Source organism: Salmo salar, chromosome 28 (genome assembly GCF_965601325.2).
Source record: "Salmo salar chromosome 28, fSalSal1, whole genome shotgun sequence".
In the NCBI taxonomy this organism is placed as follows: Eukaryota; Metazoa; Chordata; class Actinopteri; order Salmoniformes; family Salmonidae; genus Salmo; species Salmo salar.
Window position 1 is genome coordinate 2,429,681 of NC_138318.1, and position 14,840 is coordinate 2,444,520.

General features: G+C 40.9%; 1 protein-coding gene across 4 annotated transcripts in view; it reads right to left on the reverse strand.

The window, feature by feature from the left end:
* The window catches only part of LOC106589258 (ATP-citrate synthase), a 127,298-nt gene that overhangs the window by 12,376 nt on the left and 100,082 nt on the right, over positions 1 to 14,840 (reverse strand). For all 4 annotated transcript variants that reach the window (XR_006762624.2, XM_014178975.3, XM_014178973.3 and 1 more), the window contains one exon: positions 14,044 to 14,157. Coding sequence is in view for 3 of the 4 variants with exons in the window: in XM_014178975.3 (XP_014034450.1) it covers positions 14,044 to 14,157 (114 nt within the window). In the remaining variant the exon portion in view is untranslated. The remainder of the gene's footprint in view (positions 1 to 14,043; positions 14,158 to 14,840) is intronic.

A 14,840-nucleotide genomic window follows, 5' to 3' on the forward strand; every position in this document is an offset into this window, starting at 1 on the left:
ATTAGATTCCCTGTCTGCGTCTTGCTTGTTTAATATGCTGCTTAAGTAGCTGCATGTAACTCCACACTTGAGTTTTGCATTGGGGCAATGGAATTGTCTGCATGTACTGTAACTCAGCAGCTAAGAAGAACATGAAATTGCTTGACTGCCTGTTTGTGACATGCTTGTGTTTGCAATACTGTTACGACAACAAACTTTGTACGAACATGTCGTTCATGTCTTGTGTGCGGCATGTAGCCTAACTCACCTGAAAAAATATAATTAAATCAAAATGGCGCTTATGCTTGTAATAGCCTACTGTTACAGACATGTTTGCTTTTCATAGGTTTCTCCTCCATCACGTCATGCCACTGTTTTAAACGTTCTCAAGCCGCCCTCTATCGGCACGCCATAGCGGTGCCCTAAAGTGGTGATAAACCCAGTCATTCTGGACAGACACCAACTACTGTTTCATCTAAATAACACTATAGTGGCTGTTCGAACATGTTGATCATGTCTTTTGTGTACAGCATGTCGAAGTTTGTAGGCTGCACCAGACAAAAGCAGAGGCAAAGCAGCTACATAAAATAATCTGGAAGGAGGGGGAAGCGGTAATGGAGTGGGCAGCTACGTAAAAGAAATCCTGCACATATGCAGGAATCTTTAGCAATGGCAAATCGGGTTCCAGGAAATCCGGAACAGTAGCCACGTTGTGAATGGGCCGCCAGTCAACCCCCCCCCCCCCCAAAATCCCATATTTGACACTCTCTAACACAGCCTGGGGAAAAAAATCTGGGAAATGACCAATCTTTTTTCATCTGGACACAGAAATCAAGGGGTACACTTCGTAAAGTTGAAATGACTGATACTCTATTATATGCAGGGTTATTAGTCCATGAGTAAGACTCCCGAATTTGGGCCATCGGGCTCACTTGGGATGATGATGTCTCAAGGATTTTCTTGAAGGTCTGTGTCCTTAAGAGTTGGAAAATGTGTGATAGCAATGTGAGCTTTCTCTGCGTTATCACTCTTTCTTTCATCCCTCCATCCCCTTTGACAAACAATGTCAGTATACAACAAGTTACTGCTCAAGCACACCCTTTAAATCATTACAAAGTTAAGATTCACAGCTATCCAGACGACACCTTTTTGGAATGTTCAGGTCAACAGAACTTTGACCTTTGGGACAGTGGCGTCACCCCTGAACCTTTTGGACAAATGTATTTTAAAAAAATGTGTCTGATATGGCATTTTCATAACATATCACGTTACGCAGTATTAAAACAAAAGTTTACTTACACATTTTTATGACAAAAATAAACAATTCAATACTGTGCTAGGCAGTAGTAGGGTAGTCACTAGTTCACACAGCCAAAGTATTATGGCTAAACCACACAAATTTCTACAATTTATCTACAAAACCTAACCCTAACCTCACTGCTAACCTTATGCCGGACCTTGAATTAAGACCAAAAATCGATTTTGACTTTGTGGCTCTCATCTAGTGGAAACCCAGTAGTAGGCACTGCATGAAGCCCCTGGAATGACTCAGTAGCTGCTGTGATTGGTCAGGATTTCACAACGCAGTGGACCACTCACGTCCCTTGACCCCTCCCTCACAGCACTGGTTAAATGTCAATGTCATCAGACTCAAGAGTCTGTAGTATATCACAGAGCAAATATGGATATTCGGAACATCTTTCGAAGGAGAGGCAAAAGAAGCGAGCAGGTTGAGCACGAGCAGGCAGCAGTGAATGAGGTGGAAAGGGCAGAACAGCCAGAAACTAAGTGCAGCAGCAGAGTTAGCCACAGGTTTGTGCAGGGTTGGTGGTAGCAAACTAGCTAGTCTCCCTTAGCATAAGGGTTGGCTAATGCTAATAAACTAGCATTAGCGCTCAGCATCCTTAAGCTATTGGTTGACAGAGTTATTCAACAGTACATTTAGTGAACGGGCAAGCTAAGGACGTTGATATAGGTCATGATATTAGATTAAGTGCTTATTTACAGCGAGTGTATTTGATGGGTTTCGTTTCTGTAGCTAGCTTGGCTGGCTAGCCACTTCGGAAGTTACTGGCTGGCTAGCTGAGACCAAAGAGAGAAAAGTTTCCGACTGAAGCACATATCTTCTGAGTGACACAGTGCCCCCCTGTGGACTGAAGCTAAACCTTACTACAACTTGATACTAACCCTGTTTAAAATGGGGAAAGTAAAAGGGGAATACCTAGTCAGTTGTACAACTGAATGGATTCAACTGAAATGTGTCTTCCGCATTTAACCCAACCCCTCTGAATCAGAGAGGTGCGGGGGGGCTAAACATGCTTGGCTGATGTCTGTTATTTCCATATAGGCCACGTAACTATTTGTAAATAAAAATAAACTGCCCATTATTACATTGATTAAATTATTTAGACCTTATTTGTATTACTCTTTTTTTATTCACTTAGCTACTTACATTTTGTATTGTTGCTGCATTGTCGAGAGTTTAACATGCAAGTAAGCATTTAATTGCACCGTGTACGCCATGTGTATATTACAAAAAAAATAACTGTGGTTAGATTGTGAAAAACATTTAAAATACATATGCCCTTAAGTGACGTCCTCAAATGTTATGTAAATGAAAGAAATTCTTACATTAGCTAGTAGAACTGACAAAATGAAATCAGAGGCCTTATAACTTACTTCATCCTGCAAGTTTATTATTTTGGGCTCATGTCTCTTTTTATTCACGTAGCCTAGGGCAGGGGTCTCCAACAGGTCAATCGTGAGTTACCAGTAACTCGCCAAACAATTCTCAAGTTAACCTGTTGGGGCTAGGGGGCAGTATTTTCACAGCCGGATAAAAAACGTACCCGATTTAAACTGGTTACTACTCTTGCCCAGAAACGAGAATATGCATATAATTAGTAGATTTGGATAGAAAACACTAAAGTTTCTAAAACTGTTTGAATGGAGTCTGTGTATAACATAACTCATATGGCAGGCCAAAACCTGAGAAGATTCCATGCAGGAAGTGCCCTGTCTGACAATTTGTCGTCCTTCTGTTGCATCTCTATTGAAAATACAGCATCTGTGCTGTAACGTGACACTTTCTAAGGCTTCCATTGGCTCTCTAAAGCCGCCAGAAAGTGGAATGGAGTGTCTGCTGTCTCTGGGCAAAGTACAGCAGCAGAGTTTGTAAGTGGTCAGCCTGGGGACAGTGAGACTGAGATGCACGTTCATCGAGACTTCTCCATTTTTTTCTTTGTCTTTGAATGAATACAATGTTGCCCGGTTGGAATATTATCGCTATTTTACGATAAAAATCACATAAAAATTGATTTTAAACAGCGTTTGACATGCTTCTAAGTACGGTAATGGAATATTTTGACATTTTTTGTCACGAAATGCGCTCTCGCGTTACCCTTCGGCTAGTGACCTGAACGCACAAACAAAAAAACGGAGGTATTTGGATATAACTATGGATTATTTGGAACCAAAACAACATTTGTTGTTGAAGTAGAAGTCCTGGGAGTGCATTCTGACGAAGAACAGCAAAGGTTTGCATAAAGGAGTTCTGTATCTATAATTCTTAAAATAATTGTTATGTATTTTGTCAACGTTTATCATGAGTAATTTAGTAAATTCACCAGAAGTTTTCGGTGGGTATGCTAGTTCTGAACATCACATGCTAATGTAAAAAGCTGGTTTTTGATATAAATATGAACTTGATTGAACAAAACATGCATGTATTGTATAACAATGTCCTAGGAGTGTCATCTGATGAAGATCAAAGGTTAGTGCTGCATTTAGCTGTGGTTTTGGTTTTTGTGACATATATGCTTGGTTTGAAAATGGCTGTGTGATTATTTTTGGCAGGGTACTCTCCTGACATAATGTTTTGCTTTCGCTGTAAAGCCTTTTTGAAATCGGACAATGTGGTTAGATTAACGAGAGTCTTGTCTTTAAAATGGTGTAAAATACTCATATGTTTGAGAAATTGAAGTTATAGCATTTTTGAGGTATTTGTATTTCGCGCCACGCGATTCCACTGGCTGTTGACTAGGGTGGGACGCAAACGTCCCACTGGCCCAGAGAGGTTAATAAAAATGTTTCATGTTCTCCACTGAAAACTGTCAAACAAATCTCACAAGTATCGGACACCGCAAGCTCCCAGCTACTAACCAATCAATGCAACATTTACATTATTCCACCCCTGGTTAAAAAGCCAAACCTAACACTATCTGCCAATTCATTTCCAGCAATATTGCCCGTCTGTCTATCACGCCGTGTGTAGCCAGTTGATGTGATAACCGTCTTGTGGGTTGACAGATATACTTTCCCCAAAATCTCAAGTAAATGTTAATTGAAAAGGCTTACCTACATAAGGGACGCATTTGGCATTTGCTGTATGATTTTTAAAAAAAATAAAATTTTATTTCACCTTTATTTAACCAGGTAGGCAAGTTGAGAATAAGTTCTCATTTACAATTGCGACCTGGCCAAGATAAAGCAAAGCAGTTCGACAACATACAACAGAGTTACACATGGAGTAAAACAAATATACAGTAGAAAAATAAGTCTATGTACAATGTGAGCAAATGAGGTGAGAGAGGTAAAGGCAAAAAAAAGTCCATGGTGGCAAAGTAAATACAATATAGCAAGTAAAACACTGGAATGGTAGATTTGTAGTAGAAGAAAGTGCGAAGTAGAAAAAGAGTTAACCTGTTAGGGCTAGGGGGCAGCATTTGCACGTCTGGATAAAAAAATGTACCCGATTTAATCTGGTTACTAATCCTACCCAGTAACTAGAATATGCATATACTTATTATATATGGATAGAAAACACTCTAAAGTTTCTAAAACTGTTTGAATGGTGTCTGTGAGTATAACAGAACTCATTTGGCAGGCAAAACCCTGAGACATTTTCTGACAGGAAGTGGATACCTGATGTGTTGTATTACCTTTAAACCTATCCCATTGACAAACACAGGGGCTGAGGAATATTTTGGCACTTCCTATTGCTTCCACTAGATGTCACCAGCCTTTACAAAGTGTTTTGAGTCTTCTGGAGGGAGATCTGACCGAACAAGAGCCATGGAACGATGATGTCCCATTAGACACCTGGCGCGCGAGTTCATGTTGGGTACCCTCGTTCCAATACGTTATAAAAGAGTATGCATTCGTCCACCTTGAATATTATTCATGTTCTGGTTAAAAAAGGCCCTAATGATTTATGCTATACAACGTTTGACATGTTTGAACGAACGTAAATCTATTTTTTCCCCTCGTTCATGACGAGAAGTCCGGCTGGCTTAGATCATGTGCTAACGAGACGGAGATTTTTGGACATAAATGATGAGCTTTTTTGAACAAAACTACATTCGTTATGGACCTGTGATACCTGGAAGTGACATCTGATGAAGAGAATCAAAGGTAATGGATTATTTACATAGTATTTTCGATTTTAGATCTCCCCAACATGACGTCTAGTCTGTATCGCAACGCGTATTTTTCTGGGCGCAGTGCTCAGATTATTGCAAAGTGTGATTTCCCAGTAAGGTTATTTTTAAATCTGGCAAGTTGATTGCGTTCAAGAGATGTAAATCTATAATTCTTTAAATGACAATATAATATTTTACCAATGTTTTCTAATTTTAATTATTTAATTTGTGACGCTGACTTGACTGCCGGTTATTGGAGGGAAACGATTTCCTCAACATCAATGCCATAGTAAAACGCTGTTTTTGGATATAAATATGAACTTGATAGAACTAAAAATGCATGCATTGTCTAACATAATGTCCTAGGAGTGTCATCTGATGGAGATTGTAAAAGGTTAGTGCATCATTTTAGCTGGTTTTATGGTTTTGGTGACCCTGTCTTTGACTTGACAAAACATTACACACAACTCTTGTAAATGTACTGTCCTAACATACTCTAAATTTATGCTTTCGCCGTAAAACCTTTTTGAAATCGTAAAACGTGGTTAGATTAAGGAGATGTTTATCTTTCAAAGGGTGTAAAATAGTTGTATGTTTGAAAAATTTGAATCTTGACATTTATTTGGATTCAAATTTGCCGCTCTTGAAATGCACCTGCTGTTGATGGAGTGCACCACGGGTGGCACGCTAGCGTCCCACCTAGCCCATAGAGGTTAATGGGGTGCAAAGGAGCAAATAAAATAAAAAAAACATAAAAAAATACAGTAGGGGAAGAGGTAGTTGTTTGGGATAAATTATAGATGGGCTATGTACAGGTGCAGTGATCTGTGAGCTGATCTGACAGCTGGTGCTTAAAGCTAGTGAGGGAGATAAGTGTTTCCAGTTTCAGAGTTTTTGTAGTTCGTTCCAGTCATTGGCAGCAGAGAACTGGAAAGAGAGACGGCCAAAGGAGGAATTGGCTTTGGGGGTGACCAGAGAGATATAGTACTACAGGTGGGTGCTGCTACGGTGACCAGTGAGCGGAGATAAGGGGGGACTGACGATTGACGAGAAACTCCATATTGCAAATGTACGGTCCTTTACTAGACGTCCGCAAATGTTTTTAAAATTTGCCGACGTGCCCCAGGGCCAGATCTTCCGGGAAGTCATCAAATAAAGTCTCTCGGACATTTGGTTTCCGTTTAATCAAATTCTGGTCATTTTCCCGCTAAATTCCACCAGATGGCGAATGGCTTCTTATTGCAAATGTACAAAACATTACTAATTTGACATGGCCATTTCTCCTAAATGGAAAAGACTTCGAAGACGAAACTCGGTGGGCACGGGTTTGGACTAATGGGCTTTAATCCCAGAAACAAGATGGCGTCGAGGCCTCAGCGCTTTTTGAGTTAAGGAAATTATTCTGGGATTAAAGGTCAAAAACGATAGAGCGCTAATTTCGTAATATCGTAACTATCGCAATTTACAAGAAATCGTCCAATGTACAATTGGTGATGGTGAAAGAAATGTGTTTGTGCCTATGTGGGTTATGAATGCCTTATGAACCCGTCTTTGATGCCAATCCATCAGGCCACTATGAGGTCTACCTGTGTTGATTCAAAGCTTCCTGGAGCAACTGGAAGTGGTTAAATTCACCCTAAAGTTGTTTTGATATACCCAACCTGCAGTTTGTGAAAATCATTGCATTAAACGCTGTGTAAATCAGTCAGTTCTTAACTTCATTAGGTTAGGGGGCACAACAGAACTATAACAGAACTGATATGGCAGGTGAAAACCTGAGAAATATCCATCCAGGAAGTGGGATTTTTTTATGTTTGTAGTTTTCTATTGAATGCCATTACAGTATCCATTGACTTAGGACTCAAATTGCACTTCCTATGGCTTCCACTAGACGTCAACAGTCTTTAGAAATTGTTTCTGGCTTGTATTCTGAAAAATGAGGGAGTAAGACCAGTCAAAATGAGTGGACACTGCAGTGTCCGAGGTTTTTCATGCGAGCGACCGAGAGCACGCCTTTCTTGTTTTCCTATTATATTGACGAAGCTTTTGTCCGGTTGAAATGTTATTGATTATTATGACTAAAAACAACCTGAGGATTGATTATAAACATCGTTTGACATGTTTCTACGAACTTTACTGATACTTTTCGGATTTTTCGTCTGTCTGTTGTTACCGTCTTTGAGCCTGTGGATTACTGAACAAAACGTGCAAACAAAATGGAGGTTTTTGGATATAAAGAGGGACTTTATTGACCAAAACCAACATTTATTGAGTAAATGGGAGTCTTGTGAGTGCAACCATACAAAGACCAAAGGTAAGTGATTTATTTTATTGCCATTTCTGACTTTTGTAACTCCTCTACTTGGCTGGTAACCGTTTGTAATGATTTGTCTGCTGGGCGCTGTTCTCAGATAATCGCATGGTATGCTTTCGCCGTAAAGCCTTTTTGAAAGCTGACACCGTGGTTGGATTAACAACAAGTTAATCTTTAAACCGATGTATAACACTTGTATGTTTTATGAATTTTTATAATGAGTATTTCTGTTTTTGAATTTGGCGCTCTGCAATTTCACTGGATGTTGGCCAGGTGGGACGGTAGCGTCCCACACCCCCTAGAGAGGTTAACATAAAAACTTTAAACTCAGGATTCTGTAAAAGCCTACCCCAATGAGGATGTGTGTTTACTTTTAGCTTCCTGTGCCAAACGGAAGTGCCTTAACTGGGGGCATAGGGGCTGTTTCGAAGGGTTAAAAAGTAACATCTTTCCAAAACTTCGTGTGTGATTAGGTAACCCTCATGAACTGTAAATCAGTAATTTCTCCCATCAGATTTCCACACACACAGCAAGGACGGAGTGACACTGTGTTGGGCTTACAGACACACAGAGCCTGCAATAGTTACTTTTGTTTGAACTATCAAAGAACCGTCAGGCCTAGAGTTCTGAAACTTTAGAAACCTGTTCTAGGAGCTCAAGACGATAGTGCACGGTGAGTTATGTGGCTCTAGAAGGTTCTCAGACCGAGAAACAGCCTTGTACATTTGCAATAACTTCAATTAATTTTGACTATCGCGAAAATGCCGAGATTTAGACAAGTCCCAGAGTCACAAGACTAGGTGCATTGAAACCGCCGCAGCCCAGAGATGGACCCCAACGTTTCTGTCCGATAGCTCATTCAAGGACCACATGCCTGGGAAAAGTGGATTTTCAGCACCAATTAAGGTCGCTGCTCGGACTCCGAATGACCTATCAAGCCAAAACTCAGGGTCGCCTCAGCTAGGCCTACACATAATGTCATAACTGGACCCGCAGCTAGAACGTAACTACGTGTTTTATGTTTTTATTATGGTTTAAACAGAAGGCACTGTGAATTTTGGGCCTGCTCTGAAATATGTGATAGTTGGCTTCTAACCGAGTTGAGTTGGACAAAGTGGGTTTGGCGTCAGTTTGTATCAGTTTGGTGTCAGAATGATATCTTTTTGACGCTGACTTGATGGCTGACTTTTGTCCATTTGCAATAAATTTCAACAGTGAAAAACCATCACTAAATGGACATGTTGAAATCAACACAACGAGCGATGGAGAGGAACCACCATCACTGCCCGGCCATCCCGAGTTCATCGAGCCAGTCAATTGTGCATGTCTGCAGTATTTTTGAGCATGTCAAATTCTTCATGGTAACTGCAACGCATTGCAAATGGACAGCCGTGCTCCTGGTAATTGGAACGGGTTACCAGGAGCACATTTTTTAAATGGTTTTGATTGCCTTTAGTCTTGGTGCAAGGGGTCCACGGCTGGGTAGGGAGCACCCCCCACCCATCCAATAGGTCATTTTGGACGTAAAAAAAAAAAAAAAAGTTTAAAAACAACTGAGTCCCACTTCTCTCTCACCATGCATGACAAATAGACCTAGGTTGATTCAGGGCTTAACAGTGAAATATCATTTGGGCAGTATAAAATGCCATTTGGACATGGTTCACTGACTTTTGAAACAGACTTCCTATGATCATATATGGCAAATGGACATAACATCCTGATTTGGCACTTTCAATACTTTCATATTGCATTTGGACACTTCTTATGGCATTTGGCAATGGTTCCATGACTTTTGACTTCCTATGATATCATATTGCAAATGGACAAAACATGTGCCTTATGGACAAGTAAAAAAATCTGACAAAAGGTATGTTCACACAGTTCTTACATGTATAATTGACAAAAAAAGAAAAGGAAAGGAAAAACGGTCCAGAAAGCACTTTTTTGGAGTGATAAATTTGACATTTTTTTCAAATTTTGACACTTGGGTCTTAACTTTATGTCCATTTGCAATATGAAAATGTACAGTGGAGCGCACTCGCCATCTTTGGGATCTTTGCTGTATGACACTTGGCATTTGCCATATGCAATATGGTTTGCATGAACTGCCGTCCAATTGAGTGGTATTTGTGTGATTGTGTATATGTTTCGTACAATGGCAATATGTCCCAATTCATTTTTGTCCATTTCAGGGGGGTATTCCCTAACCTGGCAGAAATATATAATGATTAAGTATATAATTTGTATCTATTATTTGCGAACTTTGCCATGAAATGAGCAGCAGCAGTACAGGACCATCGCTAGACCCGGCACATTCTTCACTAATATTAGACAGAACAAGCAATAACACAAGAGGATAGACAAGAGACAGTAACAAACAACCTGTGGCAGCAAAAGTGACAGAAGAGATGGAGAGAGAACAGAGGTTGGTTGAGCAACCTCCCCTATCACTTCACGCTGCTCTATAGAGTCTAATTAGTTTGATTTATTTGCGCATTACAAAAGGTGAAATACAGAGAGTGAAAAAGTAAAACATGGTTCACAAATAATTTGCAGGTGAGGTGAAAAAGCCAGTGTAATTACAATTAAAACAATTGTTTACTTTTACACTTTTTACAAACAGGACAGGGTGAGAGTGTAGGGTAAACAAAAGAGACAGCAAAATAGAAGACCACGACACAGCAACAGCAGAGCAGGCAGAGAGAAACAGACAACAGAGAAAGCGATGGAGAGGCAGAGGAGAGGCGATCACACAGTAGATTATCACTAAAGCTTAGGCTCTATGGATTCTAAACTGAACAAAAATATAAATGCAACATGTAAAGTGTTGGTCCCATGTTTCATGAGCTGAAATAAAAGTTACCAGAAATGTTCCATAGGCACAAAATGCTTATTTCTCTCAAATTATGTGCACAAATTTGTTTACAACCCTGTTTGTGAGCATTTCTCCTTTGCCAAAATAATCCAGCCACCTTACAGGCGTGGAAAATCAAGAAGATCATTACACAGGTGCACCTTGTGCTGGGGACAATAAAAAAGGCCACTAAAATGTGAAGTTTTGTCACACAATAATGACACAGGTGTCTCAAGTTGAGGGAGCGGGAAATTGGCATGCTGACTGCAGAAATGTCCACGATGAAAATGTGGGTTTGCTCAACTGAAGAATTTCTGCACAAACTGTCAGAAACCATCTCAGGGAAGCTTATCTGCATGCACATTTTCATCATCAGGGTTTTGACCTGACTGCAGTTGGGCGTTGGAACCAAATTCAGTGGGCAACTGCTCACCTTCGATGGCCACTGGCGGGCAGACAGCATGTATGGCGTTGAGTGGGCAAGCGGTTTGCTGATGTCAACGTTGTGAACAGAGTGCCCCATGGTAGCGGTGGAGTTATGGTATGGGCAGGCATAAGCTACGGACAACCAACACATTTGCATTTTATCAATGGCAATTTGAATGACCAGAGATACCGTGAGGAGATCCTGAGGCCCATTGTCGTGCCATTCATCCGTCACTAGAAAGCACCAAATTGCGCACACACAACTAAGATTTGTAGATACAGGATCATCACAGGATTCACGCATTAATCCCACACTCCTCAATGGGGTCCTATTGGATCAATTTCACATGACCATGCCTGTATGAAATATAAATTGTACTAGGCCTCCCAAGTGGCGCAGCGGTCTAAGGCACTGCATCGCTTAAGGCGTTACTACAGATCCGGGTTTGATCCCAGGCTGTCACAACCTGCCGTGACCGCGAGTCCCATAGGGAGGCGCAAAATTGGCCTAGCGTCGTCCGGGTTAGGGGAGGGTTTGGCTGGGGGGGCTTTACTTGGCTCATTGCGCTCTAGCGACTCCTTGTGGTGGGCTGGGTGCCTGCAGGCTGACATCGGTTGTCAGTTAAACAGTGTTTCCTCTGACATATTGGTGTGGCTGGCTGCCGGGGTTAGCGGGCGGGTGCTAAGAATCGCGGCCGGCTAAACCCTAAACAGGACGACATTGGGACAATTGTGTACCGCCCCATGGGTCTCCTGGTCGCTGCGACAGAGCCTGGACTCGAACCAGGATCTCTAGTTGCATAGCTAGCACTGCAGCGCCTTGCGCCACTCGGGAGGCCGGCGTGAGTTGTTTTATGCACGTGATGTCAGAATGCACTCACTGTTCCAAAATGTGATTCTTACACAACAGGACAGTTAACACACCCTGCCTGCTAATTATCTATAGGCTGTTTCAACTTGTCAATTGAGGTGTGTTCCGCCTCATTAATTCAATTTTTCAAACATATGACTATTTTACACCATTTTAAAGACAAGACTCTCGTTAATCTAACCACACTGTCCGATTTCAAAATGGCTTTACAACGAAAGCAAAACATTAGATTATGTCAGCAGAGTACCCAGCCAGAAATAATCAGACACCCATTTTTCAAGCTAGCATATAATTTCACATAAACCCAAACTACAGCTAAATGCAGCACTAACCTTTGATGATCTTCATCAGATGACACCCCTAGGACATTATGTTATACAATACATGCATGTTTTGTTCAATCAAGTTCATATTTATATCAAAAACCAGCTTTTTACATTAGCATGTGACTAGCATGTGACTAGCATTCCCACCGAACACTGCCGGTGAATTTACTAAATTACTCACGATAAACGTTCACAAAAAACAACAATTATTTTAAGAATTATAGATACAGAACTCCTCTATGCACTCGATATGTCCGATTTTAAAATAGCTTTTCGGTGAAAGCACATTTTGCAATATTCTAAGTAGATAGCCCGGCATCACAGGGCTAGCTATTTAGACACCCAGCAAGTTTAGCACTGACCAAAGTCAGATTTACTATAAGAAAAATGTTATTACCTTTGCTGTTCTTCGTCAGAATGCACTCCCAAGACTTCTACTTCAATAACAAATGTTGGTTTGGTCCCAAATAATCCATTGTTATATCCAAATAGCGGCGTTTTGTTCGTGCGTTCAAGACACTATTCGAAAGGGTAAATAAGGGTGACGAGCATGGCGCATTTCGTGACAAAAAAATTCTAAATATTCCATTACCGTACTTCGAAGCATGTCAACCGCTGTTTAAAATCAATTTTTATGCCATTTTTCTCGTAAAAAAGCGATAATATTCCGACCGGGAAATCGTTATTTTTTTATTACAAAGAGAGTGAAAGTAAAAGCATGCTATCCCCTCATGCACGAGCCTCAGTCTAATGGCCCTCTGACAGAGCACTTGCCAAACGCGCTAATGTGTTTCAGCCTGGGGATGGAATTACATCGTTCAGCTTTTTCCCGCCTTCTGAGAGCCCATGGGAGCCGTAGGAAGTGTCACGTCATGCCAGAGATCCCCTGTATTTGTTAGAGATGATCAAGGAGGGCAAGAAATGGTCAGACAGGCCACTATCCGAATGGTAAAGGGTGACGAGCACGACGCATTTCGTGACAAAAAAAATCTAAATATTCCATTACCGTACTTCGAAGCATGTCAACCGCTGTTTAAAATCAATTTTTATGCCATTTTTCTCATAAAAAAAGCGATAATATTCCGACCGGGAGTGGTGGTTTTCGTTCAAAGAGAGGGAAAATAAAAACATCTCGTGCCCTCGTGCGCGAGCCCCAGTCTGATGGTCCTCTGACAGGCCACTATCCAAACGCGCTAATGTGTTTCAGCCAGGGGCTGCCTCGATATCATTCAGCTTTTTCCCGGGTTCTGAGAGCCTATGGGAGCCGTAGGAAGTGTCACGTTACAGCAAAGATCCTCAGTCTTCAATAAAAAGAGCCAAGATGAACAAGAACTTGTCAGACAGGCCACTTCCTGTTCAGAATCTTCTCAGGTTTTTGCCTGCCATATGAGTTCTGTTATACTCACAGACACCATTCAAACAGTTTTAGAAACTTTAGGGTGTTTTCTATCCAAAGCCAATAATTATATGCATATTCTAGTGACTGGGCAGGAGTAGTAACCAGATTAAATCGGGTACGTTTTTTATCCGGCCGTGCAAATACTGCCCCCTAGCCCCAACAGGTTAACTTCTATCCCTGCCTAATATGCCCTCTGACAGTAATGGATTCAAAATAGTCCAAACTATGTTAACGGCAGCATTACGCTTGATAAGAATGTATTGTACCTGTAACCTTGACCAAAAATGATCAAGTAACAAAATAAATTAGGTAAGAAACATTTTACAAAGCATTACGTTTTTGATAGCTGGAAGGAGTTTCCATCCTTTTGCTCACTCGTATACAGTAAGTACTCCCTAAATAAAGTAGCCTGCACCACTAGGCAGAGAAGTGAGAGGTTAGTAGAGGGCAGTACCTTGGAGGTGGTGATCTTTTCCACATCCAGAGCGTAATCCAGCATCGGAGTGGCAGGGAAATGCCCCTTCACAAAGTCCTTCAGGATCTGGACTCTCATGTCGGGGTTGTTGATCTACAATTAAATCAACACATTTAGATCATTTTCCAGAAAATATGTCAATGTATCCATTCTGCCACTGAGCTGTAGGGGTATACACACACTTCTGAATTGATTTGATTTAATTTTAAGGCAATAAAACTAAGGACGAGAATCAAATCTTAATGCGTACTTTCTTGCAAATCATGGTGTCAATTAGCAAAAATTCTAGTTAGACTTAACACAGGCAGCCCAATTCTGATATTTTGCCACTAATTGATCTTTTGACAAACAGATACATTCTGATCTTTTGCCAATAATTGGGCTGCATGTGTAAATGCAGCCATACATCTGGTCTTGAAAAAACAGGTTTAGAACAAAAATATAAACACAACATGTAAAATGTGCACTTCTGTCACACAACATACGGTGCATTCGTAAAGTATTCAGACCCCTTGACTTTTTCCACTTTTTGTTACTGTTGAGTTCTGAGAATATGAAATATACTTATTCATGTCACTGAGGGAGAGAGGGTAATGTATAACGTTTACATTATGTCAGGATATGTTATTGTTGGCCATCAGGGATCCTATGGGAAGGATCCTCTGGGAGGAGAAGACACTATGACAGCCGTGAGTTGGGGAGGAGTGAGCACTTTGTTGCTAGACAGAACCCTCGTGATATCTGTCTATCATCTGACCTGATCTCTACCCCAGAAA